At 53.0% G+C, this 25,661-nt stretch overlaps 2 protein-coding genes and 1 long non-coding RNA gene across 4 annotated transcripts in view; 2 read left to right on the top strand and 1 right to left on the bottom strand.

Moving 5' to 3' along the window:
• The first annotated feature begins 337 nt into the window (after window positions 1-337).
• On the top strand, window positions 338-8,955 carry LOC149860539 (solute carrier family 22 member 6-A-like). The gene is made up of 10 exons (XM_090055039.1): window positions 338-1,038; window positions 1,540-1,643; window positions 2,321-2,475; window positions 3,019-3,187; window positions 3,618-3,741; window positions 4,772-4,887; window positions 5,481-5,695; window positions 6,148-6,256; window positions 6,791-6,994; window positions 8,514-8,955. Exons 1-10 carry the CDS (start codon window positions 649-651, stop codon window positions 8,596-8,598), a joined length of 1,671 nt encoding a protein of 556 aa, XP_089911165.1. The 5' UTR covers window positions 338-648; the 3' UTR covers window positions 8,599-8,955.
• Window positions 8,956-10,717: 1,762 nt separating this feature from the next.
• LOC149860538 (solute carrier family 22 member 6-B-like) lies at window positions 10,718-23,523 on the top strand. 2 transcript variants are annotated; one of them, XM_090055049.1, is made up of 11 exons: window positions 10,718-11,050; window positions 11,444-11,902; window positions 12,456-12,559; window positions 13,321-13,475; window positions 14,773-14,941; window positions 16,590-16,713; window positions 18,809-18,921; window positions 20,123-20,337; window positions 21,668-21,776; window positions 22,517-22,720; window positions 23,220-23,523. In XM_090055049.1, the coding sequence occupies exons 2-11, from the start codon at window positions 11,528-11,530 to the stop codon at window positions 23,290-23,292; spliced, it is 1,641 nt and encodes a 546-aa protein (XP_089911175.1). In that variant the 5' UTR covers window positions 10,718-11,050; window positions 11,444-11,527; the 3' UTR covers window positions 23,293-23,523. The 2 variants fall into 2 exon arrangements, with proteins under 2 accessions (XP_089911175.1, XP_089911174.1); XM_090055048.1 differs by having other exon boundaries at window positions 23,217-23,523.
• LOC149860536 (uncharacterized) overlaps window positions 13,464-25,661 on the bottom strand; it is a 28,242-nt gene continuing 16,044 nt past the window's right edge. Inside the window, exons 2-5 of the long non-coding RNA XR_016443264.1 lie at window positions 22,952-23,286; window positions 20,190-20,351; window positions 17,222-17,463; window positions 13,464-13,552 (exon numbers count right to left, since the gene is read on the bottom strand). This is a non-coding gene — a long non-coding RNA (uncharacterized LOC149860536). The remainder of the gene's footprint in view (window positions 13,553-17,221; window positions 17,464-20,189; window positions 20,352-22,951; window positions 23,287-25,661) is intronic.

Below are 25,661 nucleotides of genomic sequence, written 5' to 3'. Positions count from 1 at the left end.
TCAAAACAGTGAGTAATGGACTCAGAGAGGCATCTAATCACACAGACCTTTCAGCTGAAGTAAAATTAGCTGAGGGAGGAACCTGAGAACTTTCCAACTGCCTCTTGGGGCAGGGAAACCTCAGCAAAACCACCCTCTCTTTAGGTGCCCCCCGGTTTCAAAGCCAGCTCAGACCTTCCACTCCCCACACTTGATTCCTGTGACCCATTGCCTTGCCCCGTTGCAACACTGCCTCTTACACCAGAAGATCTGGTCCATTGGACCTCATCCATGGAAGATGTCAAGTAAATCTTTAACCAGACAAGCCCATTCAGCTTTCATATAACCCAGGGAGGTTTTGCTGGAGGGGGGAAAAGACATTGCGAATCAGCAGAGAAAGCAACATACCTGCAGTTCATGGGACAGGTCTATCTGGGACTGGGCATATCATAGCAACCAATTGGGATAGGAAGAGGACTGGAATATATTGGTGGCAATGTGCTAAGGCCCCAGTTGACTGCCCATTGGTTTGTCCAGGTGAACTGGTAGGAAGTCAGGGGGTATCTCCTCAGAAAGTCCACCCCGAGAAGGAAGGTCCCCACACCTGTGAGCTGCACAGGGAGTGCTATTGCCATATTTTTGGGGTTGCTGCCATTTGATGCAAGAAGGATGACTTTTGCTGAGCTTCTTGACCGCCTCGGAGGCATGGGACGCTTCCAAGTCCTGTACGTGGCATCCCTGGCAGTCCCACTGCTCATGCTAGCCAACCACAACCTTCTCCAGAACTTCACAGCTGGTATCCCCGACCATCGATGCCAGGTCCACTTCCCAGCCAACGAGACCCGGCTGGCCAATGGGAACCAGGAGGAGGTTTTGCGGGCGTTCATCCCCACGGATGGGCAGCAGAAGCTGGACAAGTGCCGGCGGTTTGTGACAGTCCAGTGGCAGCTCTTGGAGCCCAACAGGACTTCTGCCAATGGGACCGAAGTGGCCACTGAGCCCTGCCTGGATGGGTGGAGCTACAGCAAAGAGGTTTTCCCCCATACCATTGTCACCGAGGTGAGCAGGGCCACTGAGGAACTGGAGCCCAGGGAGGGTTTCCATAGACACCTGGGGCAGTGAGATCTGAGTTCAAGTCCTGGCTCCATTGAAAAGCTATAGGAGCACGTTGCTTTCCCACCACATCCATTGCCTATAGAGATGAAGCAGCTTGGACTTCAGGTCGGGGGTGGTCTCTGAAGCAATGGGGGAGGAAATTGTGCCTTGCCAGACACAGGGGGGGGACTGTGATCTGAGTCCTGGCTCTGATTTGGGTCAAGATCTAGGCACCATCTGGTACAAGGAGATCCAATTTCAGCCAGGTGTCCCCCAGTCTCAGCCAAGGGGGCCTGTACAGCGCCTGGCACTCCCTGATCTTGGCTTGGGGGTGTGTACAGTGCCCAATATTTCAGGACCCCAATCTCCATTGCTGCCTATCTATGCTGGGGAGGGCAGGGGGCTATCTCCACCCAGCTCCCCTGGGTTCTACCTTCTCTCACGAGATCTCACCTCTCCCGGCAGTGGGACCTGGTGTGTGAGTCCAAGACGCTGAAGCAGATGGCTCAGTCCGTTTACATGGCTGGGATCCTGGTGGGCTCAGCCCTGCTTGGAAGCCTGTCAGACAAGTAAGGCCACAATCTGACAGGGATGCGAGTGAGGGGCACTGGCAGGGCTGGGAGCGGGGCAGGGGACTGCAGGGCAGGAGTGAGGAGCACCAACAGGGTTGGGGGAGGTAGGGGCTGTGCATTAAGAGGGAGGAGCACCAGCGGGGCTCGGGAGCACAAAGGGTGAGGGGTGAGAGTGAGGGGCACTGGAAGGGCTGGGATGGGCAGGGGGCTTCATGGTTAGAGCAGCAGAGCTCCGCTCTTATCCTGGGAGGGGCTAGGTAGCAACTGCCAAGATGGGGTCAAGTTACCCCTTAAATATAAGGGGCAATTTTACCCTGGGGCAAGTTGCCTGACATCTCAGGCACAGGTTGTCCATTCCTTATCCCTAGATAACTGCCCGCTCAATGCCAGATAACTCCAGTATCACCCAGTGGCCACGAGCTGTCACAGTATCTGCTGAAGACAGCTCAGCCTGGGAGGGCTGAGATGATCTTGCTCCTGGAGCAGCCATTTTTACTCTGGGAGAAAAAGGCTGAACATCGGTATAGGTTTCTCCTGGGAAAGCAGCAACTTTCCCAGGAGAACCTGAATGTCTGTAAAAAGCCTGGGTGTCCCCTGCTTCACCGAGGATAATAGTAGCCCAGGATAGTGGGTCTGTGTGTCCATGCCCCACCCCATTTGCCCTCTTCTGGCAGATTCGGGCGCAAGGCGCTGCTCATCTGGTGCTACCTGCAGATGGCCATAACAGGGACCTGCGCTGCCTTTGCACCCAGCTTCACCACTTACTGCGTGTTCCGCTTTCTGGCTGGCCTGGCTATGTCTGGCATCTCACTCAACTCCATATCTCTGTGTGAGTTGCAGCCCCCCCAGCCCTCCTGATCTAAGCCCCTAGCCCAACTCCCTTCCAAGAGTGGGGCGGGAACCCAGGCATCCAGGCTCCCAGCTCCCCTCTCCCTTTGCAGAGCTGGAGAAGACCCAGGCATCCTGGTTTCTCCCACCCTTCCTGAACCATCAGACCTGACTTCCTCTTCCCCCACAGCGCAGAAAGAACCCAAGTGTCCAAGCTCCCAGCCCCCTCGCTCTAACCTGCTAATCCACTGAGCCAGGAGAAACCCCAGGCACCTGGGATCCCAGCTCCCCACTGCCCTGCCCCACCAGCTCCCACTCTCCTCCCAGAGTGAGGAGGGAACCCAGGTTTCCACCCCCACCCCCACCCCCAGCTTCTGACCCCTCAAACACCACTCCCCTCCCAGGCATCTGGGCTCCCAGCATCCCCTGCTCTACCCCACCAGAACCCACTCCCCTTCAAAGCCAAGAAAGAACCCAGGCATCCAGGCCAGCAGACACCCCACCCCACCTCGCCTCACCCCCAGCCGCTGTGCTTTGCCTGCAGGCATGGAGTGGATCCCGACCCACATCCGGGCGGTGGTGGGCACCATCAACGGATACTGCTACACCACGGGGCAGTTCATCTTGGCCGGCATCGCCTTTGCTATCCCTGACTGGCGCTGGCTCCAGCTCACTGTCTCCCTGCCCTTCTTCATCTTCTTCCTCTACTCCTGGTATGGACAGTTCTGCCTGGAGACAACCCAGGCGCCCGGGGATCCCAGGCCCCACTCTGCTCTCAAGGAACCCACAAGTCCAGACTCCCAACATGCCTTGCTCTCAGACCCTACTTCCCTCCCAGAAAATCCAGGCATCCGGGCTCCCAGCCTCCCCTGCTCTAACCCTCAGCCCCGACTCCCCTCCCAAAGCTGGAGAGAACCCAGGTGTCCGGGCTCCCACTGCCTCTGCTCTAATTCACTAGTTCTCACCTCCTGTCCAGAGCAGGGAGCAAACCCAGGTGTCCGGGTCCCCTTCCTTTAACCCCCCTAGCCCCCAAACACTTCCCAGAATTGTGGATTGGAGCCAGGTGTCCTGGTTCCCTAGTCCCAGCAAGGGGGCTGGAAGTCAGGACTCCTGGGTTCCCTCCCTGATTTTTCTCCTTGCCAGGCTCTTTGTGGAGTCTGCCCGGTGGCTGGCGATCTCCGGGAAGCCAGAGCGTGCTGTGGACGAGCTCAAGAAGGTGGCAAAGATCAACAGGAGGAAGGAGGAAGGCGACAAACTCAGTGCTGAGGTGAGGGACCTGCCAGGGCCCTGGGGGTGGGGTGGGGTGGGGGAGGGAATAGAAAGGGAAAGGGTTAAAAGGGAAAGGACCAGATCCTGCCAAATAGGCCCCACCCCCAAGATAGGCCCTGCCCCCAAAGGCTTCAGCCTATTGGTTCAAGCTCTCTGCAAATTCAAGCTCTGGCTTTCTGTGTTGAGGTTCCACCCCACAAAATAGGTCCTGCCTCACAAAGCAGGCCCTGCCCACAAACAGGCCCCACCCACACAGGCTTCCACCTATTGGTTCAGACTCTCAGCAAACTCAGGCCTTTGGTGTTGAGGCCCCAATGCCGAACAAGCCCCATCCCCCAAAGGTTTCTGCCTATTGGTTCAAGCTCTCAGCATACTCAGGCACTGGCTTTTGATGTTGAGGCCCCACCCCCAAACAGGCTCTGTGGAACAAATAGGCCCCACCCACAAGTAGCCCCTGCCCACAAAACAGGCGCTGGTCACTAGTCTTTCTACAAACATAAGGGGTCCCAACACAACCTGCAAGGCCACACCCCCAACACTTACGCCCCGCCTCCAACACATCAGGCCCCCACCCCCCAAGGACACAGAGCAATGAGCCCAGGCTCTCTGCAAATTCTGGCACTCAGGTTCACTGTTGTAGCCCTGCCCACAAAATTAGCCACTCCCCATGTGACAAACCACACACACACACACACACACACACACACACACACACTCAAGCCCCACCCCCAAGGATCTAAAGGTCTCTGCAAAGCCTGGGGCTCACTTTTGCTGTTGTAGCTTTGCTCATGCCATAAGCCCCACCCATGCACCAGGCCACTCCCAAACACCCCAGGCCCCTCCCCCAGCAGCATAGAGAAATGTGTCCAGGCTCTCTGCAAACTCTGATACTTGCCTTTGCTGTTGGGGCTCCACCCACAACATAGGTGCCACCCCATGCACCAGGCCACGGCCACACCCACCAGGGAGGTCCAAGCTCTCTGCAAATCCCAGTGCTCACCTCTGTTGCCCTCCCTGCTCCCACCCAGGTCCTGAGCTCCCTGCTGCAGAAGGACCTGTTGTCAACCCGCTCCCGTCACACCATGGCTGACCTCATCCGGACACCGGCCATGAGGAAGATCTCCTTGGGGGTCTCCTTTGTCTGGCAAGTCTTCCAGCTGGCCCTGCTCTAACACAACAACCGCCCCCCCCCCCCCCCCCCGCAACCCTCTATCCAAATAACCAAAGACTTCCCATGATGCACCCACAACAGTTTCCTGTGGTGCATTATGGGAAGTCCTGACCAAAGGAGAACGGGTTTGGTGGTGATCACTGTCTTCAAACCCTGGAGGGCAATGATAGAGAGGACGGAAATGGACTTTTTCTGTAGCCACAGGGGATGGGAGCAATGGCCGGAAGCCACAGCAGGGGAGACTGAGGCAGGACATGAGAAGTAATGTTCTGACTCTGAGTGGAGTCATGCATTTGAATGGGTCGCCCAGAGACACAGGGAAGTCTCTGTCCCTGGAGGGCTCCATAAGCAGGTAGGATGGACACGTGCCTGGGATGGTATAGCCAGAGACAATCCTACGTGGATCAGGGGGCTTGATGTGACCTTGAGAGGTCCTTTCCAGTCCAACTTTCCCAGGATCCTATGAAATGTGGACAATTTCTTGCTACTTCCCATGTAGGCGGAAAGGAGAATTATCATCTCCATGGTCCGACTCGCTCTAAACTCCATGGTCCCTCCATCCCTAGGTTCTCCACCAGCTTTGCCTACTATGGCTTGGCCATGGATCTCCAGAACTTTGGGGTCAGCATCTACCTGACGCAGCTCATCTTCGGAGCCGTAGATTTCCCAGCCAAATTGATCTCTGTGCTCACCCTCACCTTCGTCGGCCGGCGTTTCTCCCAGGCCTTTGCCCTCATCCTGGCCGGGCTGTGTATTCTCACCAACATCTTCGTCCCTCAAGGTGACCTTGTTGGGGGAGTGAAGAACAAGAGAGTAGATCACACTGGCCAGACTCTTGGGAGGTCAGATCTAGCCCAGCCCTCTGCTCCAGCCCCATCTGAGCCAGACTAGACAGGGGTTGGTCCAATCAACCACCTCCCAAATGAGGACGTTCTTCTGGACCTCCCACCTCAAAACTCAGCCCATTCCTTCTTCCACTACTTGCAAGCCAAAGGTAGCAATTCTCCTGGCCTGTTTGGGACTGGAGAGGCCTTGTCTGGAGGCCTGGGTCCAGTTTTGGGCTCTACACATCCACAAAGATGTCAGCAGGTTAGAAAGAGACCAATAGAGACTCACCAGCTTGCCCAGAGGGGAACAGAAGCGAGGAGGCCAGGCTGGGAGGGTCTTCCACCTTTCCATGGGCACCAGGGCCCTTCTAGGCATGTCCTTCCTGACCCCTCTGTTTCCCAGCAGAGCTCTCGACCATGCGCATGGTCTTTGCTGTCATTGGAAAGGGGTCGCTGGCTGCCTCCTTCAACTGTGCCTACATCTTTTCTGGAGAGCTCTTTCCCACAGTGATCAGGTAGGTCAGAGCTGGTGCTGGGTCTGATGATAAAGGGGCACCAATGGTGGGTTGGTGAGCATGATACTCCCTTGGGGCAGGGGGGATGGTTGTATGTCAGTTATGTCTTAAAGAAGAAGGATCCATCTCCCCACCCACCCACTGCTGTTCCTCTGTCCCCATAAACACTGCTCCATCCATCCATCCTGCCTTCACCATTTTATCTACCTGACTGCTCCGTCTATCCATCTATCCCCCTGCACACCATCCCCATCCAACCACCCATTCACCCAACTCATCCACCCACCCACCACCCCACTCCATCCATCCATCCATCTCCCCACACAACCATCCCCATACACACCTGTCTCCCAATGGCCTCTGCAGGGTCTGTGTGACCAGCTCCCAGCCGGTGAAAACCTCCCATGGTCTCTGGGACCACATTCCCAGGGGTAGAAACCAGCCATGCTCTCCTGGGACCACGAGTTGTTGCCAATACCATCAATGGTCATGAAGGGGCCACCATTGATGCTGTTCCCTTCTCCCCACCCGTAGGCAGACTGGCATGGGGCTGGGTGGCACCATGGCCCGAGTTGGGGGCATTGTGGCTCCACTGGTCCGGATCACAGGTGAATACTTGCCCACCCTGCCCTTGGTCATCTACGGTGCTGCCCCCATCGTTTCCGGCGTTGCCGCCTGCTTCCTGCCGGAGACACACAACATGTCGCTGCCCGAGACGGTGGAGCAGGTGGAGAGACGGTGAGTGATGTCTGTGGAGCCATGACCCCAAGTCCCAAGGGGACCATTAGAGCTGGGCCCAGAGGCCATCCAAGTCCAAGGTGGACTTCTCTAACTCACTAGACACCACTACCATCCCACGGCTGGGGATAGGACCCAGGTGTCCAGATCCCAGCCCCTGCTGATTGAACCCCCCAGACCCCACTCCCCTCCCAGAGCCCCTTCCCCAACCCCCACTCTCTTCCCAGAGAACCCAGGTGTCCGGGTCCCCAGCCCCAACTGCTCTAACCCCCAGACCACCCTCCTGTTGAACACGTATTAAAAATGAATATTATTAAAAATTAATAAAATTAGCTATCAGATTCACCCAAAGAACCTTGCCTGCCTATGTCCTTAGACCAACATGGCTACAACCTGCTTCCCTATTAAAAAGTAAGACTTTTATCATTCAAAACTGGTAACACTTAAATAAGAAACAAAAGTGTTATAAAATATTTTACAATGTATACAAATAGTATAAAGTGGTGTAAAATGGCATTCAATGGTAGTAAAACTCAGTTTACAATTTATAAAAATGAGCCTTTTATCATTGAAAACTTATTTATAATTGAAGATTTCTGAAACATTATAAAAGGATCCTTTTTTAAAGACATTATCCTTTGGGTTTTCTCAAGAAAAATCAACTCCTTCTTCAAATATTTGGGGGAACATCTTGTGTTGTGTCCGGGGTAACGGTTGTTTGATGAACCGGTTGGATGACGATGGGTTTGTCTGGGATGGCTTGGACAGGGCCAATCCTGCCTCAGGCAGGGGCTGGACTGGGTTGATCTCTGGAGCTCCCTGCCAGCCCCACTTCCCTAGGATGTCTGTGATTTCAGGCAGCCAAGGATGTGGGATCATAGGGAAGTCAGGCGGGAAGGGATCTTACGAGGTCTAGTAGATGGGTATGTGACCCATGGAGGTCCCTTCCAGCCCAACTTCTCGGTGACACTATGATTAATCCCAGCCAAGGATGAGCATCATAGGGAAGTCAGGCTGGGATCTCACGATGTCTAGTCCAGCCCCCTAGATGGGCTACATGATCCATGGAGATCCCTTCCAGCCCATCTCTTCTATGAACCCATGATATAGGCTAGCCAGGCAGGAAGCATCATAGGCTGGAAGGGATCTCACAAGGTCTAGTCCAGGCCCCCAGATGGGCTACGTGACCCATGGAGGTCCCGTCCAGCCTGACTGCTCTATGATCCTATGATTTCTGCCAACCAGGGGTGTAGGGCCATAGGAAAGTCAGGCTGGAGGGGATCTCCCGAGGTCTAGTCCAGCCCCCTAGATGGACTAGATGACCCACAGAGGTCCCTTCCAGCCTGTCTTCTCTACGAGACTCTGACAAGAGAAAGACGCTTGCTTGGCGTGGGGGGGCGGGGAAAGAACATAAGAAGGACCCATGCTGCGGCTTTGATTTTGGGGCATCTGGTTTAAATCAGTCTCTTCTGCTGACAGTGCTGAGGCCTGTTTGTTTTCCTTCAATTAATTAATTAAGATCAAGGAAGGCGACAGAAGAAGAACAGCAAATGAAGGTGCTATTGAATTCCAGCAAGTCGGACCCAGGCAGAGAAGCCAGCTAAGGCGAGAGGAAAGGAAGAGCGATTGTTTTCCATTCAGGGGTTTTATTTCGGCTGGAAATATTTACGGAGCGCAGCCCTGGGAAGACGCAGCAGAGAGTGGCGGGATTGAGTTTCACAGGCTGCCCAGCACGCTGCATTGCTGGGAGCAACGTGAGGAACTAGGTGTCCGCCTCCCAGCCCCCTCCCCGCTCGAACCCCCCAGCCCCCACCCCCTCCCAGACCTGGGGGCGCGACCCAGGTGCCCGGGCTCCCAGCTCCAACCCACAGCCTAGGGTGGGGGGACAGGCTGACAGGAAAGGGGTCTATTTACCATAACGAGGGGCAGTAATAAGCCCGAATAAAGGTGTTTTCATTGCATGTGGGGGTCTTATTTGTGCCAAGATGGGGGTCGGGGGGGAATCTGCTCCCACTATCACCAAAGCATGTTGGGGGGGTGCTGATGGGACCAGGATGTCTCCACTTAATGGGCCCAGTTCCCCCAGCACCTACAGCTCCTGGCACGAGTCTTGGGCACCTTGCTATGGGGCAGGAAAATGGACAGCCCTGTCAGGGGAACCAGCCCCGTTGCACTGGGACTCTGCATGCCCCCCACAAGGGTCTGGGGAGGTCTGTACAGCACCCGGTGCCCCGTGAGCTCAGCCTGGGGGGTCTGTACAGTGCCCAGTGTCCCCCAATCTTGGCCTGAGGGTCTGTACAGAGCCCAAAGCAGCCCCTTGCCCCTTCCCCCCCAACGGACCTGTCCTGCCTTGAAAGCAAGGCCCTGAATTTCCTCCTCCCCTTGGTTGAGCTTCATTCCTAGAACAATACCGTATTTTCTCACAAACAATGCACCCCCCCAAAAAAAACCCCCACCTTTGTTTTGGAAGGAAATATATAGAAAACAAATCTTTCCCCAGCCCCGGCTGACTGTGACAGAGTACCATATTTCCTCATATACCATATGCCTCACCCTAGAAGCCCCACGCTTTGTTTTGAGAATACAGAATGAAGGAAATCAAAATTGCCCCAGATTTACAGCCACACATAGCCTGGGCAGAGCCATCAGCAAACTCACCCTCCCTTTTCCTTCCCAGGCCAGAGCTATGGGTTTAACCTTTTCACAGCTGCAACTCTCAGGTGCTCAGCCAAAAGCTGAAACCCTAGCCTGTGCTGACAGTCTCAGCCCCCCACAGGAGGCTCAAGGAGTTTGAACAGAGCTAGGAACACGTCTGCAGGGCTGTGAAATAGGAGGGGAGGGACGAGGAGCACCAAACGGACAGCAAAATTGCCCAGAGAAAGGATGAACAAGAACATCAAGCCCATGAAAAAGGAGAGAGGGCCATTAACAGTTGTTAGCAGGAATCAGGGGGACTCTAACAAGCCAAGAAGTGATTGACTGCCTGTGTCTGGATACAAATGTTGCTGCTGCTATCCTGAGCAGAATAAAATCAGCCCACATTTTAAGGAACAATTCGGGAAGGGGGAGGGTGCATGGTATGCAGGTCATGATGGTAGTTGCTCAGCTGCTCCTGGGAAGCAGTGGACAGGCCAAGGCATTGCTTGGTTATGGGAGCCAGTGAAGCTGGGAGGGAGGGGGGCATCTGGGCTGGGCCAGAGGGGCTCTCAATATGGATCCTTCCCCCACTCCCTGTGAAGTCCAGCCCCCAGTTTCTCTGGCTACAGGACTCCCTGGGCTGGAGCTGGGAGATGTTTTCCATGGCGCTAGGGGGCAGAAAGGCCCAAGCCGGGCAGGGCAACATCAGGCTTGCAGGGGAGACCTCTCTGTGGGCACGGCTAGCGGGCTGGCGGGGTCTCCATCCCCAGAGAGTGGGTGGGTTGGCCTTGCCCCAGAGCGGCTGGGGCTGGGACCCCGGATGCCTGGTCTCTCTCCAGGAGGTTGGTGGGGACCGAGGTGGGGCCTGGGAGTCTGCACACCTGGGCTGTCTCCAGCACTGGGAGGGGAGAGGCTGGGGGAGGGAGCAGGGGGAGCTGGGAGCTCGGACACTTGGGTTGTCCCCCTACTCCACGAGGGAAGTGGGGGCTGGGGGGCTAGCGGTGGGGGGACTAGCAGTGTCACTCTGCATCTTTGACTGACAGCTCGGTGGGTGGGGGAAAGGGGGGATTCCAATTAGATGCAGCCGTGACAGGTGTCAATCTGCGTCACCCGGGCCCTTTGATTGACAGCTCCATTCAGGTCCCTCCCACCTCTTCTGCTGGCCAGATACCTGGCGAGTCCCCGCAGGGGAGACCACATCCAAAACAGCCCCAGACCCAGTAAGAATTCAGCTCCAAGCCCCTGGCCGGAAACCTCGCAGCGCCTGGCTGCGCCTTGCTACCACTTCTCCACCCAAAATTCCTCTGCAATCAGTTCCCTGCTAATCTCTCCAGCAGCCAGGGGGGAACTGTGCTTCATTAAGACCCATTAAGCTTAATTAAAAGCATGGCACGGAAGGCAGCAGCCGGCTAGTGGACTGTAAGTATAAGCAGCGCCAGACCTGGGATATCCGGTAAGGGGGAAGCCATAGGTAAGGGGGTCTGGACTGTGCCTGGTGCTCTCTGATCCTGGCCGGGGGGAGGAGGGGCTGTACAGCACCAGGTGCCCCCAGTCACAGCCTAGGAGGTCTGTACAGTGTCCAGTGCCCCCGATCCCAGCTTTGGTGTGGTGGGGATTGTACAGCTCCTGGCCCTTCCCTGATCTCAGCCTGGAGGGTCTGTACAGCTCCTGGCTGTCCCCAGTCTCACCCTGGGGGGGTCCATGCAGCACTTGGCACCCACAGTCTCAGCCTAGGGGTCAGTACAGCTCCTGGCGCCCCGATCTCAGCCTGGGGGGTCTATATGTGCTTAATGCCTTGTATCGCCTTTGCAGATGCAGATGCTGCCTTGAGCCCCAGCTCTGGTCGGGTGCACCAGGACCAGCCGCAGGTGCCCCAGAGCCGGCCGTGTCCCAGCCATGGCCTTCGCTGACCTGCTGGCCGACACTGGGAGTATGGGGCGCTTTCAGGTCCTCAATGTGGCCCTGCTGGTGCTGCCCATCCTGATCCTGTCCTGCCACAACCTCCTGCAGAACTTCACAGCCGCCACCCCGGGCCACCGCTGCCGTCTGCCCTGTGACACCAATGCCACTGGCTGCCTGGGACACCTGGCTTCCTTTGTGCCCCTGGACAAGGAGGGGCAGGCAGAGACCTGCATGCAATTCTTGGGTGCTCAGGGGGAGCTGCTGAACCCAGAGGGTCCGGGAGGCAATGGGACCCATGGAGTGAGAGAGCCATGTGGGGACGGCTGGACGTATGACCACAGTGTCTTTGCCTCCACCATTGTCACCGAGGTGAGTGAGTGCTCCCTGCTGCTACAATGGGACTGATTGGGGTCAGCCATTATTTATTTATTTATTTTTTTACTAACAAGCGTTCTTTGCCATGTTTTTTACTGACTGTAAATATACCAACAGTTGGCAACCCTGTACAGACCCACAGGCCGAGACTGGGGGGCACAGGGCACTGTACAGACTCTACAGGCCAGGATTGGGGGGTGCCACATGCTGTACAGATCCCAAAGTTGAGATCAGGGAGTGCTAGGTGCCATGCAACCCCCTCTGAGGCCAAGACTGGGGGGTATTGGGCACTCTACAAACCCTAAGGCCATGACCAGAGGGTGTCGGGCACTGTGTGGTCCCTTGAGGCTGAGATCAGGGCAGTGCCAAGTGCTCTACAGACCCTCCAGGCTGAGACTGGGGCGGAAGCAGGGTGCCAGGCACATACAGATCCCTCAGGCAGAGATCAGGGTGCACCGGGCATTGTATAGATCCCTGCCCCACCCCTTGGCAGAGATCAGGGCCCCAGTTTCGATTATTTCTCACTGATGGCATCTTTCCCCGGCAGTGGGACCTTGTATGCAGCTCCCGGAGCTTGAAGCAGATGGCTCAGTCAATCTACATGGCAGGGGTCCTGGTGGGCGCTGTGGTGTTTGGGAGCCTCTCTGACAAGTAAGAGCAGGCAGACGACATCCTGAAAGGGAGAACGGCCCCATGGACAGATACCCAAGCAGCCCCCAGAGACGTAGATTCAAGGCCCACCCCTTCCATAAACCCTCGCCAAGGCCTTGGGCTTATTCCCACCCTGCCTCAGTTTTCCCATCTGTGGAATGGGGACAGGAGCATCACTCAGCCTCACTGGGAGGAGGGGGTAGAGGATGGGAAGAGAAATCCTGGAGGGGTCTGATTCTGAGGTGTTGGGAGACTGGAGGGACAGGGAAATAGAAAGAATGGGGTGGGAAAATGATGAGGTTTTGACATGCTGAGGGGATTGTTGGGGGCTTTATGCAAGCCGGGTACTGTACTGACCCCCAAGGCTGAGATCCAAGGGCACCAGACATTGTACAGGCCTCCCAAGCTGAGACTGGCGGGTGCTGGCTGCTCTACAGACCTCCCAGGCCAAGATCAGGAGTTGCTAGGTGCCGTACAGACCCCCAGGCTTCGATCAGGGGGCACCAGGCACTGTACAGACCCCCCAGGCTGAGATCAGGGGGCACTGGGCATTGTACAACCCCCCCAGCCAGGATCCAGGAGCACCAGACACTGGCCAGACCCCCCCCAGATGAGATTGCAGGGTGTTGGGCACTGGCCAGACTCCACCCGCCCTGAGCTGAGATCAGGGGGGTGCTGTATAGACCCCCAAGCTGAGATCAGGGGGGCCAGGGTGGAGGGCAGGGCTGGCAAATCACCTACCTGGTTTTCCCCCGCAACAGGTTTGGCCGGAAGTCGCTCCTCATTTGGTCCTGCCTTCAGATGGCCGTCACGGGGTCCTGCGCCGCCTTCGCCCCCAGCTTCACCACCTACTGCCTCTTCCGCTTCCTCACGGGCATGGCTCTGTCGGGCATCAGCCTCAACTGCATGTCCTTGGGTGAGTGGCGGCCTCACGGGCCAGAGAGGAGGTGGCCAGGGTCTTGGCTATGCCAGGTGCTGTACAAAGCAAACCCTCTCCCACAAACACACATATTATTCCCTTCACCAAAGAGCCTGAAAAGGCTGGATCTACCACTACCTAGTGGTATTCACCTGCTAGCACTACCCACGATGCATCTGGAAGCTACCCAAAGCTTTAGGGCCCCAAGCTGAGCTGCACATTCAGGACCTATCTAGGGTAGGGGTCCTGAGCACAGGAGGCCCCCAGGCATGTTCCTCTTGCCCTAGTGTACCCCACTTCATGCTTCCCTGGTCCATAGGCAACTCCACGAGGAGAGACAAGAATTTATTTATTTATTTATTTATTTATTTTTAGGAAATATGGTAATATGGAAATATGGTATTTAGGAACCTGCCTACAGGTGCAGGACTGATTAACTGAACTACTGCATCCTTAGTGAAAAAAATGGGATACATATGACCAGGGACACAGCCAAATCTTCAGCTCATTCTGCCTCTTGGAAAAGCTCCAGGTTTAACCCTTTCACAGCTGAATTGCCAGCTGCTCAGCCAAAACCTGAAACCCTAGCTGCTGCTGAAAGCAGGACTGCCTGGGATGATCTAAGATTTTGAAGAGCTACAAACAGTCCGCCAGGCTGCAGATTAGGAGGAAAGAGACCAGGAGCAGCCATCAGACAGCAAAATGGGAAGGCTAGTCTGATAAGCAGAACATCAAGACCATAAAAGGAGGAGAGGGGTCATTACCACCCGTGGAGTACGGAACAATTTGTGGGTATCAAGCAGATGTTAATGAGCCATGAAGTCAAACAATTATCTCAGTGCTGCCTGAGTAGAAAATAAATTCCCCCACTTAGGACACCCCACCCAATTTTGGAAAGCTAATTTATTGGGGGGGTCCCCCAATCTCAGCCTGGGCTCTATACAGCACCCAGTACTCCCAGTTTCAGCCTGAGGGGCCTGTACTGTGCCTAGTGCCCCCCTATCTCAGCTCGGGGGCGGGGGTCTGTAAAGCACCCAGTGCCCCCCTACCTCAACTTCCAGCTCCTACACCCCCTGATTTCAGCCTGGGGGGGTCTGTACAGTACCCAGCACCACCTAATCCTAGCCTGGGGGCTTTGTACACAGCCCTGCGCCCCCTGATCTTGGCCTTGGGAGGTATATGAGTAAATACAGCAATTAGTGGCTTAGCTACAGGCCGAGGTGCCCAGCTGGCTTTGAGCTCCTAGATCACAGCCTGCAGTAACCAGCAACTCCTTTTCTCTCCCCAACCCCAGCTGTTGAGTGGACACCTACCAATGTCCGGGCAGTGGTTGGCATGGTAACGGGCTACAGCTACAGCGTGGGGCAGTTTCTCCTGGCAGGGGTGGCTTATGTCATCCCGGACTGGCGCTGGCTGCAGCTGGCCGTGTCACTGCCCTACTTTGTCTTCTTCCTCTACAGTTGGTAAGTAACCCTCCTGGCTGGGCCCCTTGCCAGCAGAAAAATCTACCTAGGAATAAGGCTGACTTCATGGGGGCAGAAGAGGGCAGAACCCAGGTGTCCGGGGTCTTTTACAGTAGATTTAATGGTCCTCAGTATGGGAATGATCCCAGATACAGTATTTTCACAGACAAAACATGCCTCTAAAATATAAGGCGCTCAGTTTTTAGAAGGCCCCTTTCTTAACCCCTGGTGCATCTACACCTTGAAGGCTGTGCCCAGTTCTGGTCCCTACACCAACTCCAGAAGGTCCAGAGAAGGGCAACAAGGATGGTTCGCAGTATGGAGGGGCCTCCATATGAGGAGAGTAATGAGGCCAGGTCAGTTTAGAAAAGAGATGCTTGAGGGAGGACAGGACACCAAGTTTAGGGGATTTTCTACTCAGTGGAGAAGAGAAAGTCCATAGGGACTTATTACTGATCATCTCTCACCAGACGAGAACTAGGGGTCACAGCGTGAATGTAGCAAGTAGCTGGTTTAAGACAAACACTGGGAATTTATTTATTTTTCACCCAGCATGGAATTAAAGGATGGAGCTCGTTGCTCCCAGATGTGGTGGAAGCTGAGCGTATAGCCAGATCCACAAAGGGATTGAACACATCCTTGAAACAAAGGGGCATCAGTAGCTACTGAGCGTAGGATTTAGGGGTACAGCCCCTGAATCAGACGTCCCTGGACCCTAAATGCTGGTGGTTGCAAGTGAGAGAGGAACAGGGGAATAAAACTTTGGTCAGACACAGTCACTCTCCCTCCAAGCCTCCTCTCTCTGCTGCTGTGGGGCAGAGGAGATTGGGCCAGATGGACCTATGGCCTGAGCTATGCATGGCAATTCTTGTGTTCTTATGTAAGGCATGAAAAGGGAGGTGGGGGGCAAGGCCGGACACAGGCATGGGTGAACTGGGTGGCCACCCAGGGCCCAGACAGAAGGGGGCCCCGAAAATGGTAATTTTTTAATTATCATCATTATCTCTGGCAAAAGGGGGCCCAATACTAAAAGTTTGCCAAGGGCCACCAGGAGTCCAGGTACAGTGCTGGGGGGGAGGGTGGATATCTTAGATGGGTAGGGGGCACATATCCTGGGGTCCTGCCTGCAGTCCCAGAGGTCACCACTAGTGGGCTGGGTCAAGGAGGGCAGGGCCTGATGGCTATCCATACAGGCCTTGTACAGACATTCAATTTCTCCTGGGAGAGACACTGCTCTCCCAAGTGAAACTACAGGTGTCCAGATGTTCAGGCTCCTTCTCCCAGAGTAAAAATGGCCACTCCAGGAGAAAAATGACCTGGATGCAACCAGGATTAAATTACTTCCAGGAGAGTCTCTCCTGGGAGAACTAAAGTCTGGCTGCCCTATGCACTCTGTTATCTGTTGCCAGGCAGACTGAGGGAGCCTGCAGAACATACTGACATGTGTGCACAACCCCACTCCCCACCCCTCCACCCCCCTCTCCTCTGGTACATAGCATCAGCATTGTAAGCTCTCCACACTCCAGGGCCGCAGCATTCGAATATCTGTACACGTGGCTCTGAGCAAGTTTTTCTGCCAGGAGAGCAAACATGGGAGAATTCTCCCAGGTTATTTGAATGTGTGTACCCAGCCACTGGTTTCCAACAGGTGGTTCACGGAGTCGGCACGGTGGCTGGCGACTGCCGGCCGGCTGGACCAGGCACTGAAGGCACTGAAGAAGGTGGCACACATGAACGGGAGGACAGAAGAAGCAGACAAACTTAGCATCGAGGTGCAGTATTGGCTGGGTCACATGGGCACCTTTTGACAAATAACAGTTCACAAAAGCAAAAGAAATCACCTCTTCCCTGCCACTAAGGGCTCACAGACCCAACCTCTGGCATTGGCAACTAACCTACATCTTCCCTGGAAGAGTAATTGCCTTATTTCCTCATATACCATGCATTCCCAGATAAGATACTCCCCCCACCAGGTTTGGGAAGGGAGAATGAAGGGGGTGGGGGGAAGGGGAGAGAGAGAGAGAGAGAGAGTGTCTTCTAACCAAACTGGCCAGAACCAGGTTCCTCATTTAAGATGCACACCCCCATTTTCAACTGCTAGTTGTCAGGAGAAAGGCAAGGGCGGTATGTGAATAAGTAAGGTATTTCTGCTAACTACCATACTTTCCCAAAAATAACACACCCTGGAATATACCCTATCGTATACCATAAAACATGTCCCTAAAATGTAACACACACTCTGTATTTGGAAGGACCCCAAGACAGAAAAATTGTTCTTACCTTGGAGTTGCAGGTAAATAGCTAAAGTCTGGGGTCTCTGGGGCTGGGGCCACAGGCCAAGTCTGATCCCAAATGCCGTCTTGATCCAGTGTGCTGTAGTCATGGGTTGGGAGCCAATCTGGCATGTTGGTGCTGGGACCAGCCAGCGGGGCTGTCCTAAGGATCATCCCAGGTTTTACTTCTGGTTTCAGTTGGTCAGTGGCAGAAACAGCTCTCACTGTATTTCTTGTACATAATGCACTCTCCAATTTCCAGCAATTGGTTTTTTGGGAAAAGCGTGAGAAAAATGTATGTGAGGAAATATGATAATACGACAAAACTCCAAAGTATCAGTCTGGCAGGATTTCTTTAAAAGAGTGTGGAGCGTGGCTCCTGCTCAGTTGTTCCCTGATAACTGCCCATGTCCCCACTCTTATCCAGGAGTAAGGGAACAGATAGCTGGGCTCACACAGGGAGAGAATTGCGAGATCAGCTGACATTTATCCTGGGATAAGAGCAGACACACGAGCAGATAGCACAAAGTAACTGATGCATTGAGAAACCTCACCCCCTTTCTCTCCCTGGCAACATTTCTCCCATCAACCCTTTTTCTCCCCCTCAATGAAAACAGGTTTCCGGCACAGTGGAAATGTTTGCCAAAAATTGTGTGTGTGTTTTTCTTTTGCCCAAAAACACAGCTTCTTGTCCAAAAAAATATTTGGACCAAACTTGGCATTTAATGGAAAGCTGAGAATTTTTGCATGATTTTTTTTTTTTAATGAAAAGGAGGGGAGAAAGGAAGCAAAAACTCTCTTTGACATTTCTGTTGGGATAAAGCACCAGTTTCAGCTCTGATCTCTGGTCACCATGAGAACCGGCCAGTGATGAATGGTGTGCCATGCTGTGCGTGGGACTGCTGGCCAAGAAGGAATTTGTGTAGACGCTGCCAAAGATCAACCCAGCATTTCCTCCTACCAAATGCCTTCCCACGGTGCACCAGGGCAGGCTGAGGCTGGTTGCCATGGTGATAATCAATAGAGCAACTCCCAAGCATGGAAATCAAGTCTATGTTGCAAGGGGTATTGTGGGGATCCAGGGGGGTGGCAGGTCTGGGATTGACAGCGGGTCTAGCAGAGGTTCAGAGTCCCCAAATTTTGTGGCTGGCCACTCACCCACCCTCCCTGGCCACGCCCTCTACTTCTAGAAATCTGCCTCCAGCCTGGTGGCCGGATCTGGAGGTAGCCCATGGGCTGTATCTTTGACACCACTGCCCTTCTTGATTCATCATGTGCAAGCGGTTGCCACAAAAGCAAACCTCCAATCCTCTAGGGGGCACTCTTCCAATAGAGGTTGTCTTCCAAATTTAGGCCCTGCCTACTGCTCCTCGTTGTGCCCCCAGTGGCCACAGGTGGTGCTGCACCCCACCAGAGGCAGCAAAGGGCACTGTATGTTGCAGTGCAGCTCACCCACCAGAGGTAGTGTAGGGGACTCAGGGCAGGGAGCAGAATGCAGGGTAACGCAATGCAGGGAGCAGAAAGCAGAGCAGCAGATCAGGCAGTCAGCCCCCACCTCTATAAACCCTCCAGATCCTTTGTGTGACACCAACAGGTCTTGAGATCAAACCTGCGGAAGGAAATCTTGGCCCGATCCACCCACACGGCTGCTGACCTGGTGCGCACACCCGCTGTCCGACGGATCTCTTGTTGCCTGTGTTTTGTCTGGTAGGTGATTGGACTGTGGCTTTAAAAGGGGGGTGGAGCTTTGCTCCTGCTCAGCTGTTCCTGGATAAATTGCCCATCTGTCTGCTCTTATCCCAGGAGCAGATAGCTGGGCCCACAAGGAGAGAACTGCAGATCAGGTGACACTTATTCTGAGATCAGGACAGACACATGAGTTGTTACCATAGAGGAACCGATGCATTGAAAAGCCCCGCCCAGTTTCCTTCCATATGGCATGGTGTTCATATAGCCATCCTCGGAGAGGTATGGATCCTGGGGCATCAGCTTGGATTGGCTTCCTGCTGTGCCAGGTGCTGTACATTAGGAAGACCTAGATTTTCTCATCAAGAGCTCCCAGGCTAAACAGTCAGGAGGCAGCACAATCACCTCCAAATGTAGGAAACCGGGGCAGAGGAGGACTTGAAAGGCCATACAAAGGCTTTGCTAGCAGAGAAGGAATGGACACCCAGAGCTGCTATGTGTGTTGCACCTCCCCAGTAGCAGCAGACAGTAGTGCACCATATTATCTGAACTACAACACACCCCTGAATATAATATTCCCCCTGGCTTTGAGAGGCACAACAAAGAATTAAAAAAGGTTTTTTCTTGAGTTATGGCTATATAGAGCAGGGACAGAGTCTCATCTTCACCTCACCCATCTTCCATTTCCTGCTTAACTAAAGCTGAAACTCTAACTGCTCCTGATGGGGGGATGGATCTAGGAATGGGCGGATGTAAAAAAGAGCTAAAGAGTCCCCAGGACTGTGAAATAGGAGAAGAGAGACCAGAAGAAGTTAGCAGGTAGCAACAATGCCCCAAGAAAGGTTCGCTTGATTAGTGGAACATCAAGACCATTAAAAAGGAGAGCTAAATTGTTGACACTGGTGATGTGGAGAGAAGCAAACTATTATATCAGTGGATTCCTTCAGCTGCCGCAGTAGAAATGCAACAGCTGCTGTGCCGTACAGCTATAATCGAAGCAGGTGGCTTCTATCTGGGAAAGAAAATCAGCTGCCCTAGTTAATATACGCATACCCATTTTGGACAGAGGGACTGATTTTGGGGTGGGGGGGAAAAGGTGTGTATTGTATGCCAGAAATTATGGTAGCTTTGCCTCACCCACCCCCCACCCCCCGGCAGCAAGTGGTATGGCATGCTGTTGGCTGCTTTTCCCTTATAACCTGGATTTTCTTTGATGCTGTAGGTTCTCCACCAGCTTTGCCTACTATGGGCTGGCCATGGACCTGCAGAAATTTGGGGTCAGCATCTACCTGATCCAGGTCATCTTTGGGGCTGTCGACATCCCGGCAAAGCTGATTGGCTTCTGCGTGATCAACTTCATTGGCCGACGAGTCACCCAGGCCACAGCTCTCCTGCTAGCAGGACTGGCCATCCTGGCTAACATATTTGTGCCACAGGGTGAGGTCCTGATGCTGCAGCAATTAGCATAGTATTATTTAAATTAGAAATGTGTGATATATGCATGCATTAGCCTATATCTTTAGCATAACAACTTGTTGTTTGAATTTTATATACACACGCACAAGCATGAACATACTATTATCTAACTGAAGTGTGTGTGTGTCTACATACACACACCACAATTCAAGTGGTGTATATATTCACACAAATATATACACACACACCACTATTGAATAGTGTGTGTGTGTGTCATACCCCAATTGTGCATGTGTGTGCATGCACACACAGTTCAACTGTATGCGTATATACATATTTGTATATACACACAAAAGTCAAACAATTGCTAAGCTAATATATATGTATTTAAGTAACCAAATTAATTGACTAACATATCATTTGTAATAGCTATTCACCATAAATAATAATATATTAGTAGCAATGATAATAACAACATAAACTGAAATAAAATAAATAATAAACAAACATAGAAATAATTACATGGAATTATTACATTATGTAACATATCCCAGCTAAGATAGTTAAAATAACATGTTAAATATTTGCATAGCTGCATATGAGTCTATAGCATATAGAAGCATTATTTTTAATAAAAAATAATTATAGTAATAGCAGTGCTAATTAAGAATAGAATCCAATGAAATCCAATACATAATATAGTGATAATTAAATGCAGTGACTGCATAATATAAAATATACTAGCTAATGAAATTAAAACAACATGTTGTATATAACAATGGCTGTGTGGAATCATTCCACGTAAGAGACTATATTAGCTAATGTCCTATCATGTATAATTAATAAGCATAATGAATTATCCAATGCAATTAAATGTAATGAACATATATGAAATCTTAGATAATATTATATGTACTTGATAATAACTTATTTACAAAAAATTAATAAAGTAACCATTTAACACAATATGTAATAGCTAATGTAATATAACATCTAATGATTAATGAGTGATTCACATTTCATTACAATGATAATATAATATAATATAATATAATATAATATATTATATAATACATTAATATATAATATAATATATAACTATATAATATAATAATAGTTCCATGCCACCCCTGGGGCTGGGGGCAGGAAGCAGAAGCTGGAGGAGGTAGGTGTGGGGAGCAGCGAGCACCATGGACCCATGAGCTACACATTAACCCTGTGTGGGCTGCATGTATCCACTGGACCACATGTTGGCCAACCCTACTTTGTGGGGGGGCTGTGAACAGGGCATGTGTAAAGTGATCCATGCCCTGTCCCACCTTCATTGGCCCCCACCCTCATGTCTCTGCAGACCTGCAGACCATGCGCACGGTTCTGGCTGTGTTTGGCAAGGGATGCCTCGCCGCTTCCTTCAACTGCGTCTTCCTCTACACCGGAGAGCTCTACCCAACTGTCATCAGGTAGGGAGAAGCTGCAACCAACTCCTATCTCTGCGGGGGATCCCTGCAGGGGCTCTGGGTTGCCATCAGTGCTGGGTTTCATCTACCTCAAGAAGGCCTGTGAGAGCATAGTAGCAAGCGCAGCCACCAGCGTCCCTCACACCATGGAGAGATGTGAAGTCAAGTGAACGCACTAGCTAACTCCAGGACTAGTGATATGGCAGACCACATGCTACTGCTTCCTGCCAATTCCCAGTGCCACCATAGGGTGGGTGGATGGGTGGATGGGTGGAAGGATATTCAAGGAGTTGGATACATGGGATGGGTAGAAACACAGATGTTTTCCAGTGGAGGCTGGTAGACAGATATGAAAGGGGATGGACAGACAGATGGATGAAGGTACATGTAAATGGAAAGATGAATAGATCGATAGATGGAGAAACAGATTTTCAAGGGCTTGGATAGATGGGTGGATGGAAAGGTTGATAGACAGATATGGAAGAATGGAAGGACAGACAGAGTACATGTGGATGGATGGAGAGTACATGTAGATGGGTAGATGGATGGACAGAGGGATGGATAGACAGTGAGTACAGATGGATGGGATGGGATAGGATGGGATGGATGGAGTCTATGGCGATGGGTAGACGGATGAATATGGAGGACTAACCAGATATGCAAAACACAACCAATCAAGAGAACCCAACCCCCACCCCGAACACCCATTCCCAGCCCTGACCATGCTCTCCTCCTCCTGGCAGGCAGACGGGGATGGGTTTGGGGAACACCCTGGCTCGTGTGGGAGGCATTGTGGCTCCCCTGGTGCGTATGACCAGTGACTACTCCCCATCTCTGCCACTGATCATCTACGGAGCTGCCCCCGTCATCTCTGGCATCGCCACCTGCTTCCTGCCTGAGACCCTCAACATGCCGCTACCGGACACCATCGAAGACGTCGAGCGGCAGTGAGTTGTTCCTTGTGTTTCCCCTCCGACTCTTTGTCCATCTCTCGGTTGGACTGTCCGCCCGTGGCACCACGAAACCAGATGGGATGGGTTTCTTCTCTATGGAGCAGCACTGGTTCAAAAGGGGATTATATGAGGGAAGTCCCATAGTTTGGGTACTGGGGCATGGTGGCAAGTCAGGGGTCATTGCTCTCCCGTGAGACACAGGATCAAGTCTTGCCCCAAACTTACGTGAAGGCTGGTTCCATTTGGCCACCAATGGTTGCTCCGTAATTCGGGTTGAGGAGCCAGAAATGGCTGGTGACATCATTTCCTTGTGGATCATTGATTCCAGGAAACTGCAGGCCATCACCATCCCAGGGGCAGGTAGAGCTTTGACCTCCACTTTGGTGGTTGCCCTGGTGGCATTATTATCAGTGGCAAAGGGAAACTTGGAAATGTAGGGGTGGGCGTCATCCTTCTCATAACCTTTTCTTCTCTTCCTTCCTGGGCCAAGAAGATTCAGTGAGATGAGGTGGAAAGATGCCATCCAGAAGACGTCCCACCTAGATCCTCACAAGGAAGCCCTGTAAGAAGAAAAGCCAAGACTCCCCTGGCATCCAAAACCAATGAGTTGGGCCAGCCAAGGAGAAGAACGCCCTCACGATGTGCCCACTTGGGGAAGAGGAAATTCCTGGGAAATCCCAGAAAAGCCAATAAAAATAGCTCCTTATTTTGCCTTCCAGATATCTAAGCCACAGAGAAACCTTAGAGGGCCAGCCGGGTCCCGAAGAACAGTGCCTATTTAATAAAAATGCAGCCAATCAGAGCCTACTGATGGATTGTCCCAGCGGCTTTTCAACCACGGAGCACAGTGAGCACCACTAAGGGGCTCACAATGAGTTTAAAGGGGCAACCAATGGGTAAGCTGGTTGTGCCGGTTCCCCTCCCATGCCTGGTCTATCTAGACCAGTGGTGGTCAAGGTTGTGGGCAGGTGCTGCTGCCAAGAGCCAGCTCCACCCTCTACCTAACCATCTAGACGTAAACTCCTCCATCCATCCACCAACTCCCGCATCCCACCCATTCTCTCCCCCATCCATCTATAGACACCTCTCTAACTTCCTTGATATCTAGTCCCATCCTTCCATCCAAACATCTCGCCTTCTCTCCACCCAACCATATATTCAACCCTTCATCTATTCCAAAAACTGCCCCCATCCATCCAGCCAGCCAGCCAGCCATCATTTCTCCAATATCTTTACACAGCCGTGGGTAGCAGAATAATGGCCCGTTATCACTACAGGACTATGAACATTATTATAGTTCATTCCTGTCCCATTGCATTCTCCTTTCCACCATATGCCCATCCCAAAGGGGCCCCAGTCTTGGCCTGGGGAGGTCTGTACAGCACCCGGCACCCCCTGATCTCAGCCTGGGAGGTCTGTACAGAACCTGGTGCCTACTGATCCTGGCCTGGGGGGTCTGTATGGTGCCTGGTACCCCCCAATCCCACCTGGGGGGGTCCAATGGATGAGATTGGATGATGACATGTCTGATGGAATAGTGGCTTAGCCCCGCCCACACACAGCAAGCCCCACCCCCTCAAGGCAGCGAAGCCCAATCAAGTTACACCACGAGGCACAGCTGGAGTGGACTAGACCTCCCAGGCCCAGCCAGCCTCAGGCCCAGCGTGTCAGGCGCTGTACATGCACATCCTACCCCCTCAGCAATGAGTCCATAGTCCCACAAAGGAAAAGGGGCAATGGAAAGGGAAGAGCAGGTGTCCTGGCTCATCATTGACTGCCCAATGCACTAAGCCAAAGCAGTCTCTCAGAATACCATATTGTCTCATATACAACGCACCCAGGAAGAAGATGCCCCTTGCTTTCAAAAGATGGGGGAAAGGGGAAAAAAGATCTGTCTTCAGAAACTGCAGCTACTGTGGTTCCTCATCCACTTTTCAATTTCCAGAAGCTGCATCTGGGGGGAAAGGACACATGTTGCATGCTTGAAAATATCATATGGCTAGATACACTTGCACGTTTGGGTGCTGGGATTAGGCCGAGGTTGAAATTTCAGCTACATGGAGATGACCCAGGATCCGAAATCAGAGTGCCTCAAGGCCACAAACTCCTACCACTGACCCCACCCCAGGTAACCTATTACATCACTATCGTGACCACAACCTGAGACCTACCAAGGCCCAGGGCCCCGGAAGCTGTACCCCAAGGTAAGAAGAGACATTCCCATGTCCCTACGATCATCCTGCCATGGCCAAAGCAGTATGCCTCAGTTTCCCCATCCCCATGTCTGCCTTGTCTGTTGAATTGGATCCTTTTCCAAGGAAGAATTTTCCCTTCCCTTCATAAGCTTGGCATGATGGGTGCCCTGATCTCGCCTGGGGGGTCTGTGCAGTGCCAAGGCATCTCCGATCTGAACCTGGGGAGTAGATACAGCACCTGGCGCCCCCGATCTTGCCTGCAGGTCTGTCCAGTGCCCCAGTCATGGCCTAGGGGGTCTGTACAGCACCTGGCACCCCCTGATATTGGCCGGGGGGGGTCTGTACAGCACCCAGTGCCCCCCCATCTCAGCCTAGGGAACTGTACAGTGCCTGGCACGGTCCCGGTCTCCAGGCAGGCCCTGGCATGAGGCTGGGGCTCTGTGCCCAGGTCCTGCCTGTCTCCCGCTTTCCTCCCGCTGCCCTTTGCTCCACTTTTCCTGCCTCAGTACATTCTTTTTTCCCCCCAATGTTCCTTGCCCCGCACCCTCCGGCCTAATCCTGCCAGGCCTGGCAAGAGCTCAAACTGCCCTAAGACGATTAGGCCTTTACATAATTGCACACACAGCCCACATTGACCCCTGCCAACTCCCTGAGGCTAAGCCAAATATCATACGGGTCGGCCCCCTGCCCGGCTCCCAGCCCTCCCCCCTTTCCTCTCCCAAACCCAAACCACTCCTTTC

This window comes from Crocodylus siamensis, chromosome 6 (genome assembly GCF_052110815.1).
Source record: "Crocodylus siamensis isolate JL-2025a chromosome 6, ASM5211081v1, whole genome shotgun sequence".
NCBI classification, from domain to species: domain Eukaryota; kingdom Metazoa; phylum Chordata; order Crocodylia; family Crocodylidae; genus Crocodylus; species Crocodylus siamensis.
The sequence above is the reverse complement of the archived record's forward strand: the minus strand, read 5'-3'. Positions and strand labels throughout refer to the sequence as shown.

Bases quoted from the DNA above. Each gene is read 5' to 3' on its own strand.
- LOC149860539 (XM_090055039.1), top strand. From the start codon at position 649: ATGACTTTTGCTGAGCTTCTTGACCGCCTCGGAGGCATGGGACGCTTC. The intron at 1,644-2,320 runs GTAAGGCCACAA...CTCTTCTGGCAG, and splicing joins CTTGGAAGCCTGTCAGACAA to ATTCGGGCGCAAGGCGCTGC. The intron at 3,188-3,617 runs GTATGGACAGTT...TCTCCTTGCCAG, and splicing joins ATCTTCTTCCTCTACTCCTG to GCTCTTTGTGGAGTCTGCCC.
- LOC149860538 (XM_090055048.1), top strand. From the start codon at position 11,528: ATGGCCTTCGCTGACCTGCTGGCCGACACTGGGAGTATGGGGCGCTTT. The intron at 13,476-14,772 runs GTGAGTGGCGGC...CCCCAACCCCAG, and splicing joins CCTCAACTGCATGTCCTTGG to CTGTTGAGTGGACACCTACC. The intron at 18,922-20,122 runs GTAGGTGATTGG...TTGATGCTGTAG, and splicing joins TGTTGCCTGTGTTTTGTCTG to GTTCTCCACCAGCTTTGCCT.